A 22,781-nucleotide genomic window follows, 5' to 3' on the forward strand; every position below is an offset into this window, starting at 1 on the left:
GAATCAGTGGACTCGTCGTACCTTATAGAAGAAATATCTATTCTAATACATACGTTTTCCTATACTTGTTACAGTTTAAAAGAATAAAGGAACAATTTCAGTAAGCTAGTTTCCATTTGAACCACCTGTCAGCAAAATAGCAGACACTCTGTTTGACCTAGCCTAGTTTCCTGTGCACTGGCCTAGTGCACAGAAAACCATTCATGTGACTTCTCTAATTTTGGACAGGGAGAGAGATACAGCAATTAACTGTTTGTTATCCTACAGATAGTTGCCTGGCCCAGTGTTACATGCAGAGAGGCAACATACTCACATGACAGGAGTTTTCAAACAAGATAGAAGACAAAACAATAAGACACAAATAAAGCATAAGCAAAAATATCCACTGAGGCCTACATGACTAAAAAATAAAGCCCCTTAAAAGGCTTAAAATAATGGCAGCTGCCTCCATTATTTTATAGTGTGCACTCTGTACCTATCACACTTATTAAAAATTCCTTAAAACTTTTCTATAAAGAGTCAATTGAAAGAGTTTCTTATAATGTGTTTGGTTGTCCCATTGTTACCTTTCCAAACAAACAACTTTGTTTCCTTTATGAAACACGTGTCCTCCACTTGCCAGTAATATGCCTTTAATCTCGTTACCCTTAAATTCAAAATGTAAGGGATTTATGGCAATAAATTGTATCAAAGTGTCAAAAAAGATTATTTTAAATGGTGTACTCTTACTCCTCGTTACTTTTCCGGTCTTTTAAAAGTTAACCATTTATTCCTGCAGGCTGATGTTTTTTTAGCGTTGCCGCCCAGGTACTTGTTAAGCGGTGCACTAATTCCTACCAAGATGCTCTCGCCCCCGCTGTGGCCCAAGTTTTCTAGGATCTTTTATACTTGCCTTCCGATGACACAGTATTCTCACTGCAGTTTGTCTCCAGGCTATACGATCCTCATTGGTGCCTCAGCGTTCACACGGAGCCGGTAGTTTTCTCTTCAACAAATTCCACTCCAAACTTATGCTGCACGCTTATAGAGCAACTGGAATCTATAACAGCAATTACAAATTTAAATGTTTGTTTCAAATTTTTGCAGTATTTTCTTCTTTTTAAATTTCACTGCCGTTTGTACAATCTTTGTTCACAAATCTTTTAAATGTCTCATAGTTTAACAAATCAACGCGTTTCATCTCGTTATGAACCTTTCTCAAGATTATACAAACAGCAGCGAAACTAAAAAGAAGAAAATACTGAAAAATTTGGAAACAAGCATTTAAATTTGTAATTGCCGTCATAGATTCCAGTTGCTCTATAAGCGTGCAGCATAAGTTTGGACTGGAATTTGGTGAAGAGAAAACTACCGGCTCCGTGTGAACCCTGAGGCACCAATGAGGATCGAATAGCCTGGAGACATACTGCAGTGAGAATACTGTGTCATCGGAAGGCAAATAAAAAAGATCCTAGAAAACTTGGGCCACAGCGGGGGCGAGAGCATTTTGGTGGGAATTAGTGCACCGCAAAACAAGTACCTGGACGGTAACGCTAAACATCAGCCTGGAGGAATAAACAGTTAACTTTTAAAAGACCGGAAAAATAACGAGGAGTAAGAGTACACCATTTGAAATAATCTTTGACACTTTGGATACAATTTATTGCCATAAATCAGTTGCATTTTGAATTTAAGGGTAACAAGATTAAAGGCATATTATTGGCCAGTTGAGGACACGTGTTCCATATCACGTATCATTCAGTAAAGCTTTCAAAAGACTTTTGTTGTTCAATGTATCTGTTCCTGCATTCTGAGTTTCACACACCCTAAGCTCCTCACAATAGCGCTGCAAGATTTATTTTACCAGTGTATCCACAGCTGATCAGATCACAATGATTATACTCTGGCAGATATAAATAACAGCAGCTGTATAGGATGATTGGGTGTCATTATATGATCAGGACTGATATAACCAAACCCTAGAAATGTGACAAAAACCCGGTGAGTATCAGGCGTTAATTTAACTGTGGAACTCAGTGAGAGGTGAAACCCTGACCAGTTATATAATGTACAGTACTTACAGACAATAAAATACAGAAGACGCGTCACACACGTGCACTTACCTTCAATGTCACTTTCACACGTTTCCTGTATTAAAGCTTCCAGCTGACACGTTACCTTCAGATCTTCTGTTTTTACATCTACGTCAGTATTAATGTCATCTGTCAGAACATTTATTGCAGACAATATTTCATGGTTTATGATTTTATTTCAGCCAAAAAGCAACTAATGCTTAACACAGTAATGGGAACTTAATTGCCATACACTTAATATTTGGGGCATATTGAGATAACATTAAAAACATTTTTATTAGATTTAAAAATTCAGATAATGTGTTTAATAATTAAAATAAATGGCAAATTTGAAGTTATAAGTATCAAACATTTAAATCCCAAAACATGTTTCAGAACTTAAAGGGACAGTCTAGGCCAAAATAAACTTTCATGATTCAGATAGGGCATGATTATCACCAATTTTGCTTTGTTCTCTTGGTATTCTTAGTTGAAAGCTTAAACTAGGAGGTTCATATGCTAATTTCTTAGACCTGAAGGCCACCTCTTTTCAGAATGCATTTTAACAGTTTTTCACCACTAGAGGGTGTTAGTTCACGTATTTCATATAGATAACACTGTGCTCGTGCACGTGAAGTTATCTGGGAGCAGGCACTGATTGGCTAAACTGCAAGTCTGTCAAAAGAACTGAAATAAAGGGGGAGTTTGCAGAGGCTTAGATACAAGATAATCACAGAGGTTAAAAGTATATTAATATAACTGCGTTGGTTATGCAAAAAACTGGGGAATGGGTAATAAAGGGATTATCTATATTTTAAAACAATAAAAATTCTGGTGTAGACTGTCCCTTTAAATATACATATGATTAACTATCTGTAGGAAGAGAGTAGAATATGCCCATATTTTTAATAATGTTGCTACCTAGAATTATATTGCTCTCGCATAATGCGAGAGGCCTTAACACCAACGTAAAAAGAAGCACAGCTATGACTAATTATAGACGCCTGAGAGCTAATGTTATTTTCCTCCAAGAGACACACTTCCTTCATTCTACCATTCCAAAATATTGGGCAAAAGACTTTCCGATACAATTCCACTCCACACTAGACTCCAAAAAAAGAGGAGTTTCTATCCTTATACACTCCTCCATACCCTATATACATAAAGAAACCATATCAGATAGGGATGGCAGATACCTCTTGGTGTTGGGCCAGATAGGGGGAATAGATATACTCTTTTGCAATGTATACGCTCCTAATGAGCAACAAGACAAATTCTTTCATAATATATCCAATCTACTGACTGGCTGGTCCAAGATACGTATAATTCTGGCAGGAGACTTTAATGTAGACATACAATCATTGACAGAACACCTCGCCAATTTGCAATCTAGAAAGAAACAAAGACAGAGAGGTGTAGCTAAGAACATACTGGAGATGCTTGAGCAGCACACTCTACAGGACACTTGGCGGGTACTACATGGAAATACTAGAGACACCACATTTTACTCCTCAGCACACAACAGCTACACGAAGATAGACTATATATACTCCAGCCAGATCTTACAACCAATAATACAACACATAGATATTCTCCCCTGTGTTTGGTCAGACCATTCAATCACTAAACTCAGTCTAGGTAATTTGTCAGACCCGAAGAGAATAAAGACATGGACATATGACTCATCCTGTATTAAAAATCTGCTCACTAAAGAGAAAATACTTAAGAATTTGGAGGAATATAGATTCCACAGACAACCCTATAATACCGTGGGCAGCGCACAAGGCAGTGATCAGGGGAGTTCTGATTAAAGAAAAGACAGCATTTAGGAAACAAAATGATCTTCTTTTGAAGCAGCTATATTCAGAGATAAATTCACTAGAGAGGGCACATAAAATAACTAAATCACATGCTACACTGACAGAACTGACAAATAAAAAACACAGGTTGCAATCCATATTAAATGAACAGTCCATAAGAGCGGCACACAGACTGAAAACAATTTATTTAATCTTTGCAAACAAGCCAGATAAATATCTAGCGAAGAAAATCAGAGATAGTTATCTGGCACTATCTATACCAAACATACAGAATCCTAAAGGCCATATAACATCCCATCCGCAGGAAATTGTAGACACCTTTGCCCAATTTTATAGCGAGTTATATGATGGGACCAGAGTACAGCATAGCCCTTTGACGGACAAAACATTTGACTCCTTTATACATAAAGCAAATCTGAAAACAATATCTGACAAAGATAGGGAAACCCTCAATGCTAAAATTACATATGAAGAGGTGCGAACAGCCATTAAATATCTTAAACCGGGTAAAGCCCCTGGCCCAGATGGGTTCCCAGGGGAATATTATAAAGCTTTTAGAGACATATTAACTCCTCATTTGGTGGTGTTTGCCAACCACATTATGGAAGGGGGGGAGATACCCACAGATCTTCTCCAGGCAAGGATAGTGGTGATTCCAAAACAGGGGAAGGACCCCCACCTATGCGCCAGTTATAGACCGATCCCCCTTATCAACCAGGATCTCAAGATAGTAACAAAAATATTAGCTAACAGATTGAAACATATTCTGCCCTCGGTTATACATCCTGACCAGGTCGGATTTATTAAAGATAGGGAGGCCCCAGACAACATTCGTAGAATGGTGTCGGTTATAGATTTTCTTCAGGATAGGGGAGTGCCTTCTCTGATCCTTTCGTTGGATGCGGAGAAGGCATTCGACCGGGTTGATTGGAGATATATGATGGGGCTGCTGTCAATAATGGGTTTTGAAGGAAGATTCATGAAGGCCATTAGGGGACTATATTCGACACCTATAGCCCAGGTCAGAGCAATTGGACATCAATCAAAGATTATACGTATTCTTAATGGTACGAGGCAAGGATGTCCCCTCTCGCCTTTCATTTTCGCGCTGTGCATAGAGCCGTTGGCAGCATATATTAGAGATAGGGAAGATACATCATAAAATCACCCTGTTTGCGGACGATGTGCTATTAACCATCTCAAGGCCACTGATATCGCTACCTCATGTATATCACGCTATACAGCTATTCTCTCAGATATCGGGTTATAAAATTAACGTAGAAAAGTGTGAGGCGCTTCCCCTGTCCATACCAAAACACACCATTAAGGCGATTGAGACAAATTTTGATTTCAAATGGGTTTCAGATGGATTAAAATATCTAGGGATAAAATTGTCTACCCATTCCTCAAAATTATACGCGGCTAACTATACTTCCCTGTATAAGGTAATTAGATCAGACTTGGGAAAATGGAGGAGAATGGGATTCTCTTGGTATGGGAGATTGTCTGCTGTCAAGATGACAATTTTGCCTAGAATTCTTTATTTGTTTAGGGTCCTTCCAATTAAAGTCAACAGCCTAGATTTAGACAACCTCCAACGAGACATACACAGATTTTTGAGAGACAATAAACACCCGAGGATTCCACACCAAATCTTGACGAAACATAGACAATTGGGGGGGGGGGGGCTCCCAATTTACAGGACTACTATACAGCAGCAAGACTAGCTCAGAATTCAATGCTTGTTAGACGACAGAGAGATGTTCTCTGGCCTGCCTTTGAGGCAGCTATGAGGGGGCTAGAAGAACCTGACGACACTATATGGAATATCGCAAATAATAAAGAACAAAAAATATATCAAAATAAAACTACACAAATTGCCAAACAACAATGGGCCAAGATCCAACAGGGAGGGAAACTACTTCCTACACAATCTCTAACAATACCACTAAAATATTTAATAAATGAAGAGTTCAGATATCATATTAAGAAATGGGAAAATAAAGATTTATATAGGGTGGCGGACATGCAATCACAGGGCAAACTACTAACCTTCACGCAACTTAGACAAAAACTAGAGCCTATCCAAGTACATTGGTTCTTATACCTACAGGTTATAAAAGCTATACGGCCATATATCATGAGGGCCAAGACACATAGCCAACAGACGATTCTCGAAAACTTATGTACAGCACTTAATAGACCTAAGAAAGCAATCTCTAGACTATATATTTCGTTACAGGAAACCAAACACATAACTAAAGCTCCAATGCAACTAAACTGGGAGGCAGATATTGCAAAAGAGCTTGCAATTGACGATTGGAACAATATATTTCATTATACTAGTAAGGGTCTCATTAGTGCAGACCTAAGAGAGAACGTGTTGAAGACTACCTTTAGGTGGTATTTGACACCAGTAAAAACATCTCATATGGTGCCAGGAAGCTCTAAATTTTGCTATAGAGGGTGTAAGGTCAGGGGATCATACCTCCACATGTGGTGGGATTGCCCTAAAGTCCAAAACATATGGCGAGAGCTATCTTTACTGCTGAGCACACTATTAGATGAACAGATCTCGCTCACCTCGGCTCAAGCATTATTGTACAAGACCGTTCCAAGAGTAAACAAACATATAAATACTTTTATCCGAATTCTCTGTACCACCACAAGAATAGCCATAGCTAAATATTGGAAAAAAGAGATAACGACATGGACAGAGGTCTTAACTAGAATACAGATGGTGTACTCGATATACGAGACAGCAGCATATGCACAAGACACAGAGCCTATGTTCCAGAAGATCTGGTTTTATTGAATACTTAAGGGTAACACAAGAACAAGATAGAAGGGGGTATAGGGAATCCTTAGAGGAGGGAGCTGGAGAGCTGATATGATAGTCTATTCAATAAAGGGAAAGAAAACTGATGAGTGAGCTACTAATAGCCATATAGACAGAAATTAGGGCAGCAGGTACCCGTGATTCCATTAGTTCTATATTTTGTGATTCCTGGTTTGTTGAGTTTTGTTTAGTTGTTTTTACTTAAATGAATAATATTGTTAAAGCTACAAGAATACTAACCCCCAGGATTAAGTATCTCCAATATAGACTGTCGTATTCACTGATATATAAAAGGAGAAACCAAGGGAAAAGTATTGAAAATGAGAGGAACCTCCATATACCTAGAGATGGATTGCCGCAACTTTAGCAGTTCAGATAGACTGTTGACATCTCATTGAAAAGAAAAACAAAGAAGACTGTGGGCGGTTCTCTGGGAAACCTTTCTCAGAGAACTGCTCTTAGATGTGAACCATCGTCCTTTTAAAATACACTTATGTGAAGAACACCATGGGTTTTAATATTTGATGTTTTTCTCATTGTAAGCTATACGCATTTTTCCTGATGTATATGGAGGAGGTTTGTGGTTAATAAAAATTATTTTATCTAAATATACATATGATAATCTTTAGATTAAATAATAGTTATCATTTCAAAAGGATAATTATATTGTAGTGTACCAGTTGACCTTTTTATTCCTATTATTAACTCACAAAGTTATGACTAGCCAAAATACCTGAATTTACAATAAAACAGTTTTCAGAATACAATTTAATGAACTAGGGGTCAGGAGAAGGGATAGAGAGGGTACATGTGTATCCAATACGTTAGAGTGTGAGAAAAGGGAAGAAGGGACATGGGTCTAAGAATATGGTGAGAGAGAATAGAGGGCATGTGTATGTACTATTAGCATGGAGCAGAAGGTGATAGAGAAGGGTATAGGGGGCATGTGTATGTACTATTCACATGAACCTTAAAATGAGAAAGAAGATAATAGAGGGCATGTGTATGTATGTGTATGTTCTATTAGCATGCAGCAGAAGGTGAGAAAAGGGAATAGGGGACATGTGTATGTTCTATTAGCATGCAGCAGAAGGTGGGAATAGGGGACATGTGTATGTTCTATTAGCATGCAGCAGAAGGTGAGAGAGAAGGGAATAGGGGGCATGTGTATGTTCTATTAGCATGCAGCAGAAGGTGAGAGAGAAGGGAATAGAGGATATGTGTATGTTCTATTAGCATGCAACAGAAGGTGAGAGAGAAGGGAATAGGGGGCATGTGTATGTTCTATTAGCATGCAGCAGAAGGTGAGAGAGAAGGGAATAGAGTATATGTGTATGTTCTATTAGCATGCAGCAGAAGGTGAGAGAGAAGGGAATAGGGGGCATGTGTATGTTCTATTAGCATGCAGCAGAAGGTGAGAGAGAGGGAAATAGGGGGCATGTGTATGTTCTATTTGCATGCAGAGGAAGGTGAGAGAGAAGGGAATAGAGGGCATGTGTATGTTCTATTAGCAGGCAGCAGAAGGTGAGAGAGAAGGGAATAGAGGACATGTGTATGTTCTATTAGCATGTAACAGAAGGTGAGAGAGAAGAGAAAAGAGGGCATTTTTTATATTCTATTACCATAAAGCAAAGGTGAGAGAGAAGAGAGGGCGTTTGTTCTATTAGCATGCAGCAGAAGGTGATAGAGAAGGGAAAAGAGGGCATGTGTATGCAGAAGGTGAGAGAGAAGGGAATAGAAGCATGTGTATGTTCTATTAGCATGAAGCAGAAGGTGAAGGGAATAAGGGGCATTTATATGTTCTATTAGCATAAAGCAAAGGTGAGAGAGAATAGAGGGCGGGTGTATGTACTAATCACATGAAGCAGAGGGTGATAGAAGTGAGGGAGTGTGTGAAGTATTTGCATGAGAGAGAGAAGGAAACACAGGGCATGTCTGTGTACCAAATAGATTTTATTACAGGCAGAAAACCCTTTATCCAAACTGCTTAATGCAGGAAGAGGTTTGGATTTCTGAATAGTTTGGACTTTGGAATATTTGCATCTGTAAAATAAAACAGTTTGGAGAGGGGGTGGAACCAAGTCTAAACAATATTAAGGCAATATTTACATATCATAGCGCAGCTTATACATTAACCCTTTCGCGACCGGGTTATAAAGTCTACATTGGAACACTGTTCCGATGTAGACAAATTGAAATCACGCAATAGTACAAACGATCGTGCGATTTCAATGATGGGATCGGGTCTGGGGGGCGTCCATATGACGCTAGGAACGCCCTCCAGACCACAATCAAATCCTGCAAACGCAGTAGGCTCCAGGACAGCCGTTAGCTATGACGTTGTATTCCATCATAACGGTTTAAACCCAGCGCGGTTGTGACGGAATACAACGGCATAACGGCAGTAAAAGGTTAAAGTAGTTTTATATAATTTTTTAATACTTTTGTATATATTGTACCCTCAGTACTGTAATTAGAAAGGTAATATTTGTTGTTTTAAATAATTATAGTCTATTATTTGCATTTTAGAACACAAAACTCAAACCAAAGACAGAGGTAGAAAAGTTTGTGACTTACAGGTTGGAAAACATTGTAATTTTTAGTACCTTTAATTTAAACAAATATATTTAAAAAGTTTGGATTTCAGAATAAGTTTGGATTTGGAATTCCAGATTTAAGAATTTGTACCTGTATTGCAATCTGTGTATACTGAGGCTCATCATTTACATACTGTGAAATAATTTCAGAATCTGAGTTTTCTAATTGTGAAGCTTATACCATAGATCACTCACCTGCAGAGACATCTGATGGCTGAATATTCTGTACAAGTTCTGCATGTGATCCTGTGTCTAGATTTTCATCACTGTGACCCGTTAGTTCTAATAGAGAATACAATGAGTTTGTTGGCAAAATGGATTTAAGTGCAGTTATCTCACACACATCTGATTAAAATAGTAATTTTATGATTGCAATTGGTCTGTCTTCAGGTCCATCATTTACATAATTATTATAAAGGATTAACATCATTTTAGAATCTGAGTTTATAAATTAATGGTGAAGAAAACATTAACAGTAGCTTCTGCCATAGACCCGTTACCTGCAGAGATATCTAATGGGGTCTCCACTGGCTGAATATTCTGTACTAGTTTTCCATGTGCTTCTGTGTCTAGATTTTCATCAATGTGGTCTGTTTGTTCTAATAGAGAATAAAATAAATTTTGTTAAATGGATATTAAAGGGACAGTCAACACCCGATGCAACTTAAAGCCATACCTTAGATCAGGAAAAGAAGATGCAGCTAGACCACATTGCATGTCGATGAGCTCTAACAGTATTGGAGTAATCAACGAAAATACATTGGTTTATTCCATGAAGATATGGCCGCCAAACTCCTCCCCCTCCTCCTTCGTCCCCTTCTCTAATGTCTTAACATGCTCGTTCATTTTTCAAAGGGTGATGGTTCTGTTTTGATAATGGGCATTATCTTCTGCATGCTCGCAAACCATCCATACGTAATAGTGGGGGGAGTTTGGCGGCCATATTTTCAAGGAATAAAGCTATGTATTTTCGGTGAATACTCCAATACCGTTAGTGCTCATCAACATTGATGCGGTGTAGCTGCATCTTCTATTCCGGATCTAAGGTACGGCCTTAAGTTACATCGGGTGTTGACTGACCCTTTAAGCAATAAAATTGCATCTAAAAAAAAAAATATTAAAATGTATTCAATTAAGAACAAAATAAAGCATCTGACTTTTTGCACATTTACGTATACAGGTGGCCCTCGGTTTACAACGGTTCAATTTACACCGTTTCAGAATAACAACCTTTTTTTCCAGTCATGTGACTGCTATTGAAAAGCATTGAGCAGTGCATTTATTAAAATAGCCAGTAGGTGGAGCTGTCCGCTTGTGTTGCAGCAAAGCCAAGCAAGCTGAAATTAATCAGTTTAACCAGACCTGAGCTATCAAGCAGATTTCAAAGGAACAAGATCTTCCTGTCTATAAATCAGTCCAGATTGGAATGCATAGAAAGAACTGTTTGACGAAAAATGCAAGTGAAGTCTGTGTTGTGTGATTATTTTATTAGGTTTATAATGCTGTTTAGCATTTAAAATCTTCATTTCAAAGCTTTAAAAATAATGTATTAGGTGTTACTTATAACAATTTTGAGAAGGGTCTGGAACCTAGCACCCTCACTTCCCATTGACTTACATTATAAACTGGGTTTCAATTTACAACGGTTTCGATTTACAACCATTCCTTCTGGAACCTATCCCCGGCGTAAACTGAGGGCTACCTGTATAAATGAATATGTTATTGAATTAACAGTAATTCCTCTTGACCCTTTAAATGTGTTTTTATTATTTTTGTTAGGTATAAAACTAGTTTATAATCAGACAGCTCATTAGATCACATGTGACAGATTCACTGTAGATTTACGGTCAGTCATATCAGTAGTGTAAGTGCATTTCCTGAGTGAGATATTTATTACTATGCAGCTTTACCTGAGCTCTCATTTCCTGGGATCTCCATAGTCCTTAGTGCTTGGTGAGTCTCCATCATGACGTCCTTGTAAAGCTCCTTGTGTCCCTCTATATACTCCCACTCCTCCATAGAGAAATACACGGCAACATCATCACACTTTATAGGCACCTGAAAAACACACAACTCACAGAACTTTACTGTGACAGAGCCAGGGTAAGGTTACTGAGAACATACAGAGACACAGACAGAAGGGTAGGAAATACACACAGGGTCAGATGGGTCAGTAAAGTGAGTCACTGTGCCCTGACACTGGTATATTGTCCCATTCCCCAGAAGTACTCACCTCTCCACTCAGCTGTTGAACGCTGCTGTGGGAGGGCCTCTTCTTCACAATGGTGTATTCCTATAATATGTATGAGAAAGATCATCAGACTCAATTTGCCTGGACTAACACAAAACATATAAATAAAATATAGTGGAAAATTGTGGGGGGCCTCTATAGATAAAAGCTGCTAAAGCCTGAGGATATGAGCTCAGGAATATAGACATTGCTGGATCATTTGAGCGGGTGTGATGGGGGGGGGGGGGCAAAAAGTTGAGCCCTTGGTTGACAGGAGGTTCCTTTGGTGATGTGGTCCCTTAGGTATTAAGCATTTTTTTTTGTAGTTGGGGTCATGCAGAGGGGACTTTAGGTTCTGGAGAGAGTTTTTGCAACAGAGGTTATGTAGTACGGCTTTGTATGAGTTGGCTTTTTCTTTATTGTGGGAGGGGTCTTGGATGTTAGGATTAGTTTGTTTGTTTTTTGCTGGGGGAGGATTTGTGTTGGAGGGTTGTGCAGGTGAGTGAGCTTAAATGGACAGTCTATTGAATTTTTTTATTATTTAAAAAGATAGATAACGCCTTTACTACCCATTCCCCATCATTGCATAACCAACAATGTTATATTTATATACTTTATAACCACTAAACCTCTAAATCTCCGCCTGTTTCTAAGCCCCTGCAGGTCAACTCTTATCTCAGTGCTTTTTATTAGCTTTTCAAAGCAAGACAGTTTTAGTCCATGTGTGCCATATAGATCACAGTGTGCTCTCTCCTGTGGAGTTATGCAGGGACCAGCACTAGTTGGTGAAAATGCAAGTTTTTAAAAAGCACTGAGATGAGGGGCAGTCTGCAGAGGCTTAGATACAGGTAATGATAAAGCAAAAAGTATATTAGTACAGTGATGATTATGCAAAACTGGTGACTAAGTAATAAAAAGATGATCTTTTTAAACAATAGCAATTTTCAAGTAGAATGTCCCATTAAGTTAGTGAGATGGTCTGGGTGATCTGAAGTTAGGGTTAGTGAGATGGTCTGTGTGAACTGAAGTTAGTGTTAGTGAGATGGTCTGGGTGAGCTGAAGTTAGGGTTAGTCAGATGGTCTGGGTGAGATGAAGTTAGGGTTAGTGAAATGGTCTGGGCGAGATGAAGTTAGGGTTAGTCAGAAGGTCTGAGCGAGATAAAGTTAGGGTTAGTGAGATGGTCTGGGTGAGCTGAAGTTAGGGTTAGTAAGACAGTCTGGGTGAGCTGAAGTTAGGGTTAGTAAGACAGTCTGGGTGAGCTGAAGTAGGGTTAGTCAGACGGCCTGGGTGAGCTGAAGTAAGGGTTAGTGAGACGGTCTGGGTGAGCTGAAGTAAGGGTTAGTGAGACTTCTGGGTGAGATGAAGTTGGGGTTAGTGAGATGGTCTGGGTGAGCTGAAGTTAGGGTTAGTGAGATGTTCTGGGTGAGGTAAAGTTATGTTTAGTAAGATAGGTCTGGTATATCAGAAGCAGCATAGTAAATAGGACCAGTGTCACATGATATTACCCAGCAGCTCTCACCTCTCCGGTCAGCAGGCAGATGATGCCCAGGGCCTGACTCAGGAACTGCTCTGCTATCTGCTTCCTGTATTTGTTCATCTTGTTCTTTGTTAGTGACTGAGTCTGATGCTATAAATTTTACACCTGCAAGAAGAAAGGAAAATGGCAACGTGAGAGATCAGAAATAATCAGAGCTCTCCCTGTATTTTTATTATGGAAAACATATGATTATGTGATATTAAATACAGTATGTTTATTTCACTTATGAGCAATCTAATACTACACACGTGATAAAATGTGACAATCTTTATATAGAATGTTTGACATTATGGGGTGAAACATTTATTTAGTTGAAATAGTTTTTTATTAACTCCTCTCCTCCTTTACAAGTAACAGGAAATACACAAACAGTTCACTTTATGGGAACAATATACATCTCAACATAGAGATCTATTGAAATAAGCATGTCCACTCCAGTAAAGTACTCTTTAGTTAAGTCTTTTAACAGTCCATATGTGGTATCTCTCCATTTTTAACACGAAAACTTTAGCAATGGGGTTTATTCTTCCCCTTCAACTTATATCTTGTATTAATGAATCAGTCTTCTCCGTAATGAAATGAGGAGTAACCTTTTTCCAATAAAGTTTCCCTCTTTTTTACTCCATAACTTGCACAATTGGGCTAATGTCTATCTTAGGGAGTAAATTGATGTGGAGGGTAAGATCCCAGTACATCTTCAACCTTAATTGTCAACGTAATACATATAAACAAATTAAACCAACAAAACAAATAAACAAGAACATCTATAGAGTTATATTTTGGCACAGCACTATTCATCTTTTCGGTATCTAAAAGTTGCTAGCTCATCCAGATATCGATCCGCACAAACATGATTTACCACACCAACCACCTAACTGCTTTCTCTCAACCTCTCCCCCTAAAGTGTTATTAACTATCTCCCATTCTCTAGGTCCATTTTACACACCATGCTATATTACTGCTTACTGTTTCCCATTATCCAATAAAACCAAACCTTTTGGAATAGAGACTCTGTGTTTTGTACATTTGCTGCTGACTCATTTATCAAGTATGTCATCTGGATTCTAGTTAGGACCTCTGCCCAAGACGGTATCTCCGTCTTCCAATATTTTGCAATGGTTGTTCTGGTTATAGTACAAAGAATTCTAATAAACATATTTATGTGTGCATTGAATCCAGAGATGCTTTCGTGTAATAATGCTTGAGCCGGGGTGAGAGAAATCTGCTCATTTAGCACCTTACTCAACAGTTTAGACAGTTCCTGCCATATTTTGCTTACCTTTGTACACTCCCACCACATGTGGAAATAAGAACCTACTGCCTAGCAACCTCTATAGCAATGAGCAGAACTCCCCTGTGAAACATTTATTTAAAGGACCACTCAATGCAGCATAATTACATAATTAACAAGTGTGTTATAAAAAGACAAGGCAATAACACCTACTCTGAATTTCAAATAAGCAGTAATTTTTTACTGACAAATTAATTTTTTTCCTCTCATTTTGCCGCCCCCTGTATCATGCAACAGGCATCAGCCAATCACAGACTAGTATACGTATACCCTGTGAGCTTGTGCACATGCTCAGTAGGATCTTGTTCCCCAGAAAGAGTGTATATAAAAAGATTGTGCAAAATTTGATAATGGAAGTAAATTGAAAAGTGTCTTAAAACTGCATGCTCTATCTGAATCATAAAAGTTTATTTTGACTTGAGTGTCCCTTTAAAATTAAAAGGCCAGTAAATACAGTAGATTTGCATAATTATGATAAACAGACAATGCAACTGCCCCTGTATCATGTGACAGCCATCACAAATGCATACACATTATAGCCGCACTCGGCAAGCGCCTCCAGCGAGCCCAGCCTCGCTTGGAGCGTTCGGGGAAGGCTTCCAAGCGAGGTGCTGGGCGTTCGCTAAACGCTCAGATGACGTTAGTCCCAGCGCTTCCAGCTTGCTGGTAATGCTGGGAGTGAGAAGAGCAAGCGTCTGAGCGTCTCAGCTCCCTATGACACGGCTTGGGAGCGTTTTCTTAATTACATCAACCAATCAGATTTTTCCTACCTTAATTCCGATTGGCTGATAGAATCCTATCAGCCAATCGGAATTCAAGGGACGCCATCTTGGATGACGTCATTTAAAGGAACCTTCATTCGGCCTTAGGACATCGGAAGAAGAGGATGGCCCCGCGTCGGCTGGATTCAAGATGGCTCCGCTCTGCTCCGGTTGATTGAAGATAGAAGATGCCGCTTGGATGAAGACATCTGCCGCTTGGAGGACCTCTTCTGCCCCGATCAGATGAAGACTTCTGCCGCTCCGGATGTCCACTTCTGGCCCATCGGTGGCCGGCTGGCTGAAGACGGCTCAAGGTAGGGTGATCTTCAGGGGGGTAGTGTTAGGTTTATTTAAGGGGGATCGGGTGGTTTTAGAGTAGGGGTGTGTGGGTGGTGGGTTGTAATGTTGGGGGGGATTGTATTTTTTTTTTACAGGTAAAAGAGCTGATTACTTTGGGGCAATGCCCCGCAAAAAGCCCTTTTAAGGGCTGGTAAAAGAGCTGATTACTTTGTAATTTAGTTTAGGGAATTTTATTATTTTGGGGGGCTTTTTTATTTTATTAGGGGGCTTAGATTAGGTGTAATTAGTTTAAAATTCTTGTAATATTTTTTTATTTTTTGTAATTTAGTTTGTTTTTGTATTATATTTTAGTTTATTGAATTGTATTTTAGTTGCCTGTAAAATAAATATAAATCCTAAAATAGCTACAATGTAACTATTAGTTATATTGTAGCTATATTAGGGTTTATTTTACAGGTAAGTATTTAGTTTTAAATATGAATAATTTATTTAATGATAGTAATTTTAATTCGTTTAATTTAAATTATATTTAACTTAGGGGGGGTGTTAGGGTTAGGCTTAGGGGTTAATAACTTTATTATAGTAGCGGCGACGTTGGGGACGGCAGATTAGGGGTTAATAATTGTAGGTAGGTGGCGGCGATGTTAGGGAGGGCAGATTAGGGGTTAATAAAATTTATTATAGTGTTTGCGAGGCGGGAGTGCGACGGTTTAGGGGTTAATACTTTTATTATATTGGCGGCGATGTCCGGTTAGCAGATTAGGGGTTAATAAGTGTAGGTAGGTTGCAGTGACGTTGGGGGCGGCAGATTAGGGGTTAATAAATATAATATAGGTGTCGGCGATGTTAGGGGCAGCAGATTAGGGGTTCATAGCTATAATGTAGGTGGCGGCGGTGTCCGGTCGGAAGATTAGGGGTTAAATATTTTTATTATAGGGTTTGCGATGTGGGGGGGGCCTCGGTTTAGGGGTTCATAGGTAGTTTATGGGTGTTAGTGTACTTTGTAGCACTGTAGTTAAGAGCTTTATGTTCTGGCGTTAGCCCATAAAACTCTTAACTACTGAATTTTTTTTGCGGTTGGAGTCTTGGAGGTAGAGGCTCTACCGCTCACTTTCTCCAAGACTCGTAATACCAGCGTTAGGCAAATCCCATAGAAAAGATAGGATACGCAATTGACATAAGGGGATTTGCGGTAGCCTCGAGTCGCAGAAAAAAAGTGAGCGGTTGACCCTTTCCTGCCTGACTCGTAATACCAGCTTTAGATAAAAAGCAGCGTTAGGACCCCCTAACGCTGCTTTTTAAAGCTAACGCAGAACTCGTAATCTAGGCATATGTGAGGCTGCTTAAATGGATAGCAAACCGCAAAATGTTCTTTTATGATTCAGATAGAACATACAATTTTAGACAACTTTCCAATTTAATTCTATTATCAAATTTTCTTCATTCTCTTGTTATCCATTGCGGAAGGGACAGCATTGCACTACTGACAGGAAGCTGAAAATATCTATATAGCCAATCACAAGAGACAAATGTGTGCAGGCACCAATTAGCAGCCGCTCCCACTAGTGTATCATATGTGCGTATTCATTTTTGTACAAGGGATACTAAGAGAACGAAGCACCACAGAGGAAGAACTTTTTTCACTTTCTGCAATGAGGTTTTTTTAGTGAAAATGTTTCTGCAGGTTATTTTTAAATAAAAATCAATTTTAAATTAGGCAGTTACATTAACCCCTTAAGGACCAAGGACGTACAGGGTCTGTCCTACAAAAAGTGTCAGTTAATGACCAAGGACGTACCCTGTACGTCCTCAGTGGTTTCAAGCGGTGGAAGCGATCATGATCGCTTCCAGGCGCTTTTAGGGAATTGCAGTGATGCCTCAATATTGAGGCATTCTGCAATACCCTTTCTTAAAGGGACACAGACCAATTTTTTTATTTTACGATTCAGATAGAGCATACAATATTAAGCAATTTTCTAATGTACTCCTATTATCAATTTTTCTTTGTTCTCTTGCTATCTTTATTTGAAAAAGAGGGCATCTAAGCTAAGGAGCCAGCACGTTTTTGGTTCAGATCCATGGACAGCACTTGTTAATTGGTGCTGTCCAATCAGCAAGGACAACCCAGGTTGTTCACCAAAAATGGGACGGCATCTAAACTTTCTTGCTTTTCAAATAAACATACCAAGAGAATAAAGAAAATTTGATAATAGGAGTAATATAGAAAGTTGCTTAAAATTGCATGCTCTATCTGAATCACAAAAGAAAAAATTTGGGTTCAGTGTCCCTTTCTGCATTGGCCAGCGATGGTGCCGATCGTTGGTGGGAGGTAGCCATTGCAGAGAGGCGGGTGGGCGGGCCATCGCTGGGAAATCCGGCCGTTGGTGGATCTTACTCGCTGGAGCGCTCGCATGTGCTCGCTCCCACGAATAAGATCCACCAACAGCTGTGGTGGAGAAGTGGTGGGAGAGGAGGGTGGGAGAGAGAAGGGGGAATAATGTTGGGAATGGATCTGGGAGGGGGTAGAGTATTGAGGGGGGCAGCTACACTACAGAAAAAGTGTACTTTATATAAACAAAGGGCCCATTTTATTGAAAAGTGGGTACTGGCAGACAGCTGCCAGTACCTAAAATGGCAGCAAATAGTGAGAGGGGGGGTTAGAGATCTGTTTGGGGGGGCTCAGGGAGGAGGTTGGGTGGTAAGGGGGAATCCTACACTGCAGAAAATATAAAATTTTAAAACAAAAAAAAAACATAACCTTTTATTTTTATACTGGCAGACTTTCTGCCAGTACTAAAGATGGAGGTGACAATAGTGAGGTGGGGAGGGCTGTTTGAGAGGGTTCAGGGAGGGATCAGGGGGTGGGATGTGTCAGGTGGGAGGCTGATCTCTACACTAAAGCTAAAATTAACCCTTCAAGCTCCATACAAGCTACCTAATTAACCCCTTCACTGCTGGGCATAATACAAGTGTGGTGCACAGCAGCATTTAGCGGCCTTCTATTTACCAAAAAGCAATGCCAAAGCCATATATGTCTACTATTTCTGAACAAAGGGGATCCCAGAGAATTATTTACAACCATTTTTGTTGTTTGCTGTTTGTAAATAATTTCAGTGAGAAACCTAAAGTTTGTGAAAAAGTGAACAATTTTTTTTATTTGATCGCATTTGGCGGTGAAATGGTGGCATGAAATATACCAAAATGGGCCTAGATCAATACTTTGGGTTGTCTACTAAAAAAAAAAAATATATATATATATATATATATATATATATATATATATATATATATATATATATATATATGTAAAGGGTTGTCTACTACACTACACTAAAGCTAAAATTAACCCTACAAGCTCCCTAATTAACCCTTTAACTGCTGGGCATAATAAAAGTGTGGTCTACAAAAAAAAATAAAAAATACATGTAAACGGTTATTCAGGGATTCCTTACATATATCAGTGTTAAAATGTAATTTATGCAAATTTAAAAAAAAAAATGGTTTGGAAATAGCAAAGTGCTACTTGTACTTATTGCCCTATAACTTGCAAAAAAGCAAAGAACATGTAAATATTGGGTATTTCTAAACTCAAGACAAAATTTAGAAACTATTTAGCATTGGTGTTTTTTGGTGGTTGTAGATGTCTAACAGATTTTGGGATTCAAAGTTAGAAAAAGTGTGTTTTTTCCATTTTTTTCATCATGCTTTATAATTTTTTTAATAGTAAATTATAAGATAAGTTAAAAATAATGGTATCTTTAGAAAGTCCATTTAATGTCGAGAAAAACGGTATATAATATGTGTGGGTACAGTAAACGAGTAAGAGGAAAATTACAGCTAAACACAAACACTGCAGAAATGTAAAAATAGCCCTGGTCCCAAACGGTCTGAAAATTGAAAAGTGCTGTGGTCACTAAGGGGTTAAAGCACCAGTTCAAATGCAATGTGTTGGTTAACTGGAGAATAATTCGATTTGTAAAGTTTTGTAATACATTTCAGCAGTTAAAAATTGGATTGCAAATTAGTTGCAGACAAAAAAATTAATTGTAAAAAGTCTCTTGAATAAATTTGTTTCTTTTTCTCTTGGTCTAACATAGAAATATAATAATAAAAAGGTGCATTGCTAATAAGAATGGCTTATATTCAGCAAAAACAGCAGAGTGGGAAAGGCTATGGGTTGGAATTAAAAACAATCTGAGAGCCAGTCAACAATCAATAGGCTGCTGCTTTGCAGCTCTACTGCATATTTGAATGTTCACTTTAAATAGCACTTTGCTGTGGATGTGCTGTATTAAAGGGACAGTCAAGTCCAAAAAAAAAACTTTCATGATTCAAATAGGGAATTTTAAACAACTTTCAAATTTACTTTTATCACCAATTTTGCTTTGTTCTCTTGGTATTCTTAGTTGAAAGCTAAACCTAGGAGGTTCATATGCAAATTTCTTAGACCTTGAAGGCCGCCTCTAATCTAAATGCATTTTGACAGTTTTTCACCACTAGAGGGAGTTAGTTCATGTGTTTCATATAGATAACATTGAGCTCAAGCACGTGAATTTACCGAGGAGTGAGCACTGATAGGCTAAAATGCAAGTCTGTCAAAAGAACTGAAATAAGGGGGCAGTCCGCAGAGGCTTAGATACAAGGTAATCACAGAGATAAAACGTGTATTATTATAACTGTGTTGGTTATGCAAAACTGGGGAATGGGTAATTAAGGGATTATCCATATTTTAAAACAACACAAATTCTGGTGTTGACTGTCCCTTTACACAGTGCAGCCAGAGCACAGCCCTGTTTGAAGAGAAAAGACTGATGTGAAGCAGTGCTGCAAAGTTAAAGCACTAACAGTTCTTGCATGTGTCCTGTTCTTTCTGCAGACATGATGCATTTTATCTGATGACATCTCAGATCACTATGTTCTGCCTTGGGACGAAGCACATATGAAAATAGAAGTGAATTTAAAAGTGTCTTAAAATGGCATGCTCTATCTGAATCATGCAAGTTTTATTTTGTCTTTCCTATCCCTTTAAGTGAGGGCACAACAAATACTGGGCAACAAGTATTTGCGCTACTACATGTGCTGTAAGACAGGTCCTTATACCTACTACTCACTGAACTACTGTGCTTGTGCGTCATATAATTATATATATTGTATTACGCTGGGAGATGTGGTTTCCTCTTCATATTTAGTTAAATGGCTTCATGTCACCCATTACTTTTCACCTCTATTAACACCATTAAGATAGTCATATATGGTCAATTATAGCAACAGTAATAATAATAACTAATACCAATAAGAAATATATTTTTTTAATAAACTTTTACCCAGTTATGTCACATGATGTATGGGACAACCATGCAGACTGACTTCCTGTGACCCCATCACATAAACAAGTGATAAATATACAATTATTATAAACAGGTCAGACTCATACCCATCGCCCTAACACACAGACTGTACTTCATCAAGTCCTCACTCCCTCAAATACAGCTTGCTCATTGTATCAGCCCCCCTCACACTGTAGTCCCTATAAAGACTCTCAGCCCCCCTCTGTTTCACACGTCTGCCCCTATACAGACTCCCTCTCTGTCTCACATCCCAGTCCCTGTACAGATTCTCAGACACTCTCACACACACACCCCAGTCCTGTACTGGTTCGCATTCCTCCTCTGCCTCACACCTAAGTCCCTGTACAAAATCTCAGTCCCCTCTGTCTCACAGCTCAGTCCCTGTCCAAACACTCAGGGCCCTCTGTCTCACACCTCATACCCTGTACAAGATTCAGCCCTCCCCTACAGCCCAGTCCTGGTTCTCAGCCCCCTCTTTCTCATACTCCAGCTCCTCTATTGACTCTCAGCCTCCTTTGTCTCACACCCCAGCCCCTGTACAGACCCTCAGCCCTCCCCTCTGTATCACACTCCAGCCCCTGTACAGACCCTCAGCCCTCCTCACAACTCAGCCCTGAGTCCCTGTACAGACTCTCAGCCTCCCTCCATCTCACACCGCAGCTCCTGTAGAGACCCTCAGCCCCAATCACACCCCACCCCCTGTAGAGACTCACATACCTCTCTCTCACACACACCAATCCCTGTATTGGTTCTCAGCCCCCCTCTGCCTCACACCTAAGCACCAGTAAAGTATCTTAGCCCCCCTTTGTCTCACACTCCAGCCCATGTACAGATGCTCAGCCCTCCTCACATTCAAGTCCCTGTATAGACTCTCAGCCCCCTCTGTCTCACACACCCCAGCCCCTGTACAGATTCTCAGCCCCCCCTGTCTCACACCCTAGCGCCTGTATAGACTCTCAGCCCCCTCTGTCTCACACACTCCAGCCCCTGTACAGATTCTCAGCCCCCCTGTTTCACACCCCAGTGCCTGTATAGACTCTCAGCCCCTCGTCTCACACCCCAGCCCCTGTATAGACTCTCAGCCCATCTCACACCCCAGCCCCTGTATAGACTCTCAGCCCCCCTCCTCACACACCCCCTCCTCACACCCTAGCCCCTGTATAGACTCTCAGCCCCCTCCTCACACCCCAGCCCCTGTATAGACTCTCAGCCCCCCCTCTATCTCACACCGTCCCCAGCCCCTGTAGAGACTCATAGACCTTTCTCTCTCTCAGACTCACCAGCCCCTGTATTGGTTCTCAGTCCCCCCTCTGCCTCACACCTAAGCCCATGTACAGTCTTTAACCCCCCCCCCTCGTTCTCACACCCCAGCCCATATACAGACTTTCAGCCCTCCCCTCTGTATCACACCCTGTACAGACGCTCAGCCCTCCTCAGATTCCAGTCCCTGTATAGACTCTCAGCCCCCTCTGTATCACACACCCCAGTCCCTGTATAGACTCTCAGCCCCCTCTGTATCACACACCCCAGCCCCTGTACAGACTCTCAGCCCCCTCTGTATCACACACCCCAGCCCCTGTACAGATTCTCAGCCCCCGTCTCACACCCCAGCCCCTGTACAGATTCTCAGCCCCCTCTGTCTCACACCCCAGCCCCTGTCTCACACCCCAGCCCCCTCTGTCTCACACCCCAGCCCCCTCTGTCTCACACCCCAGCCCCCTCTGTCTCACACCCCAGCCCCCTCTGTCTCACACCCCAGCCCCCTCTGTCTCACACCCCAGCCCCCTCTGTCTCACACCCCAGCCCCCTCTGTCTCACACCCCAGCCCCTGTCTCACACCCCAGCCCCTGTACAGATTCTCAGCCCCCCTGTCTCACACCCCAGCCCCTGTACAGATTCTCAGCCCCCCTGTCTCACACCCCAGCCCCTGTCTCACACCCCAGCCCCTGTACAGATTCTCAGCCCCCCTGTCTCACACCCCAGCCCCTGTCTCACACCCCAGCCCC

The 22,781-nt window shown here is 40.3% G+C and overlaps 1 protein-coding gene across 1 annotated transcript in view; it reads right to left on the minus strand.

The window, feature by feature from the left end:
* LOC128657974 (uncharacterized) overlaps nt 1-22,781 on the minus strand; it is a 285,898-nt gene that overhangs the window by 90,682 nt on the left and 172,435 nt on the right. Inside the window, exons 12-17 of the mRNA XM_053712413.1 lie at nt 13,058-13,165; nt 11,541-11,600; nt 11,218-11,365; nt 9,808-9,906; nt 9,503-9,589; nt 2,103-2,201 (exon numbers count right to left, since the gene is read on the minus strand). Coding sequence (XP_053568388.1) covers nt 2,103-2,201; nt 9,503-9,589; nt 9,808-9,906; nt 11,218-11,365; nt 11,541-11,600; nt 13,058-13,165 — 601 coding nt within the window. The remainder of the gene's footprint in view (nt 1-2,102; nt 2,202-9,502; nt 9,590-9,807; nt 9,907-11,217; nt 11,366-11,540; nt 11,601-13,057; nt 13,166-22,781) is intronic.

The sequence above is a fragment of the Bombina bombina genome, chromosome 4, assembly GCF_027579735.1.
Source record: "Bombina bombina isolate aBomBom1 chromosome 4, aBomBom1.pri, whole genome shotgun sequence".
NCBI classification, from domain to species: Eukaryota; Metazoa; Chordata; class Amphibia; order Anura; family Bombinatoridae; genus Bombina; species Bombina bombina.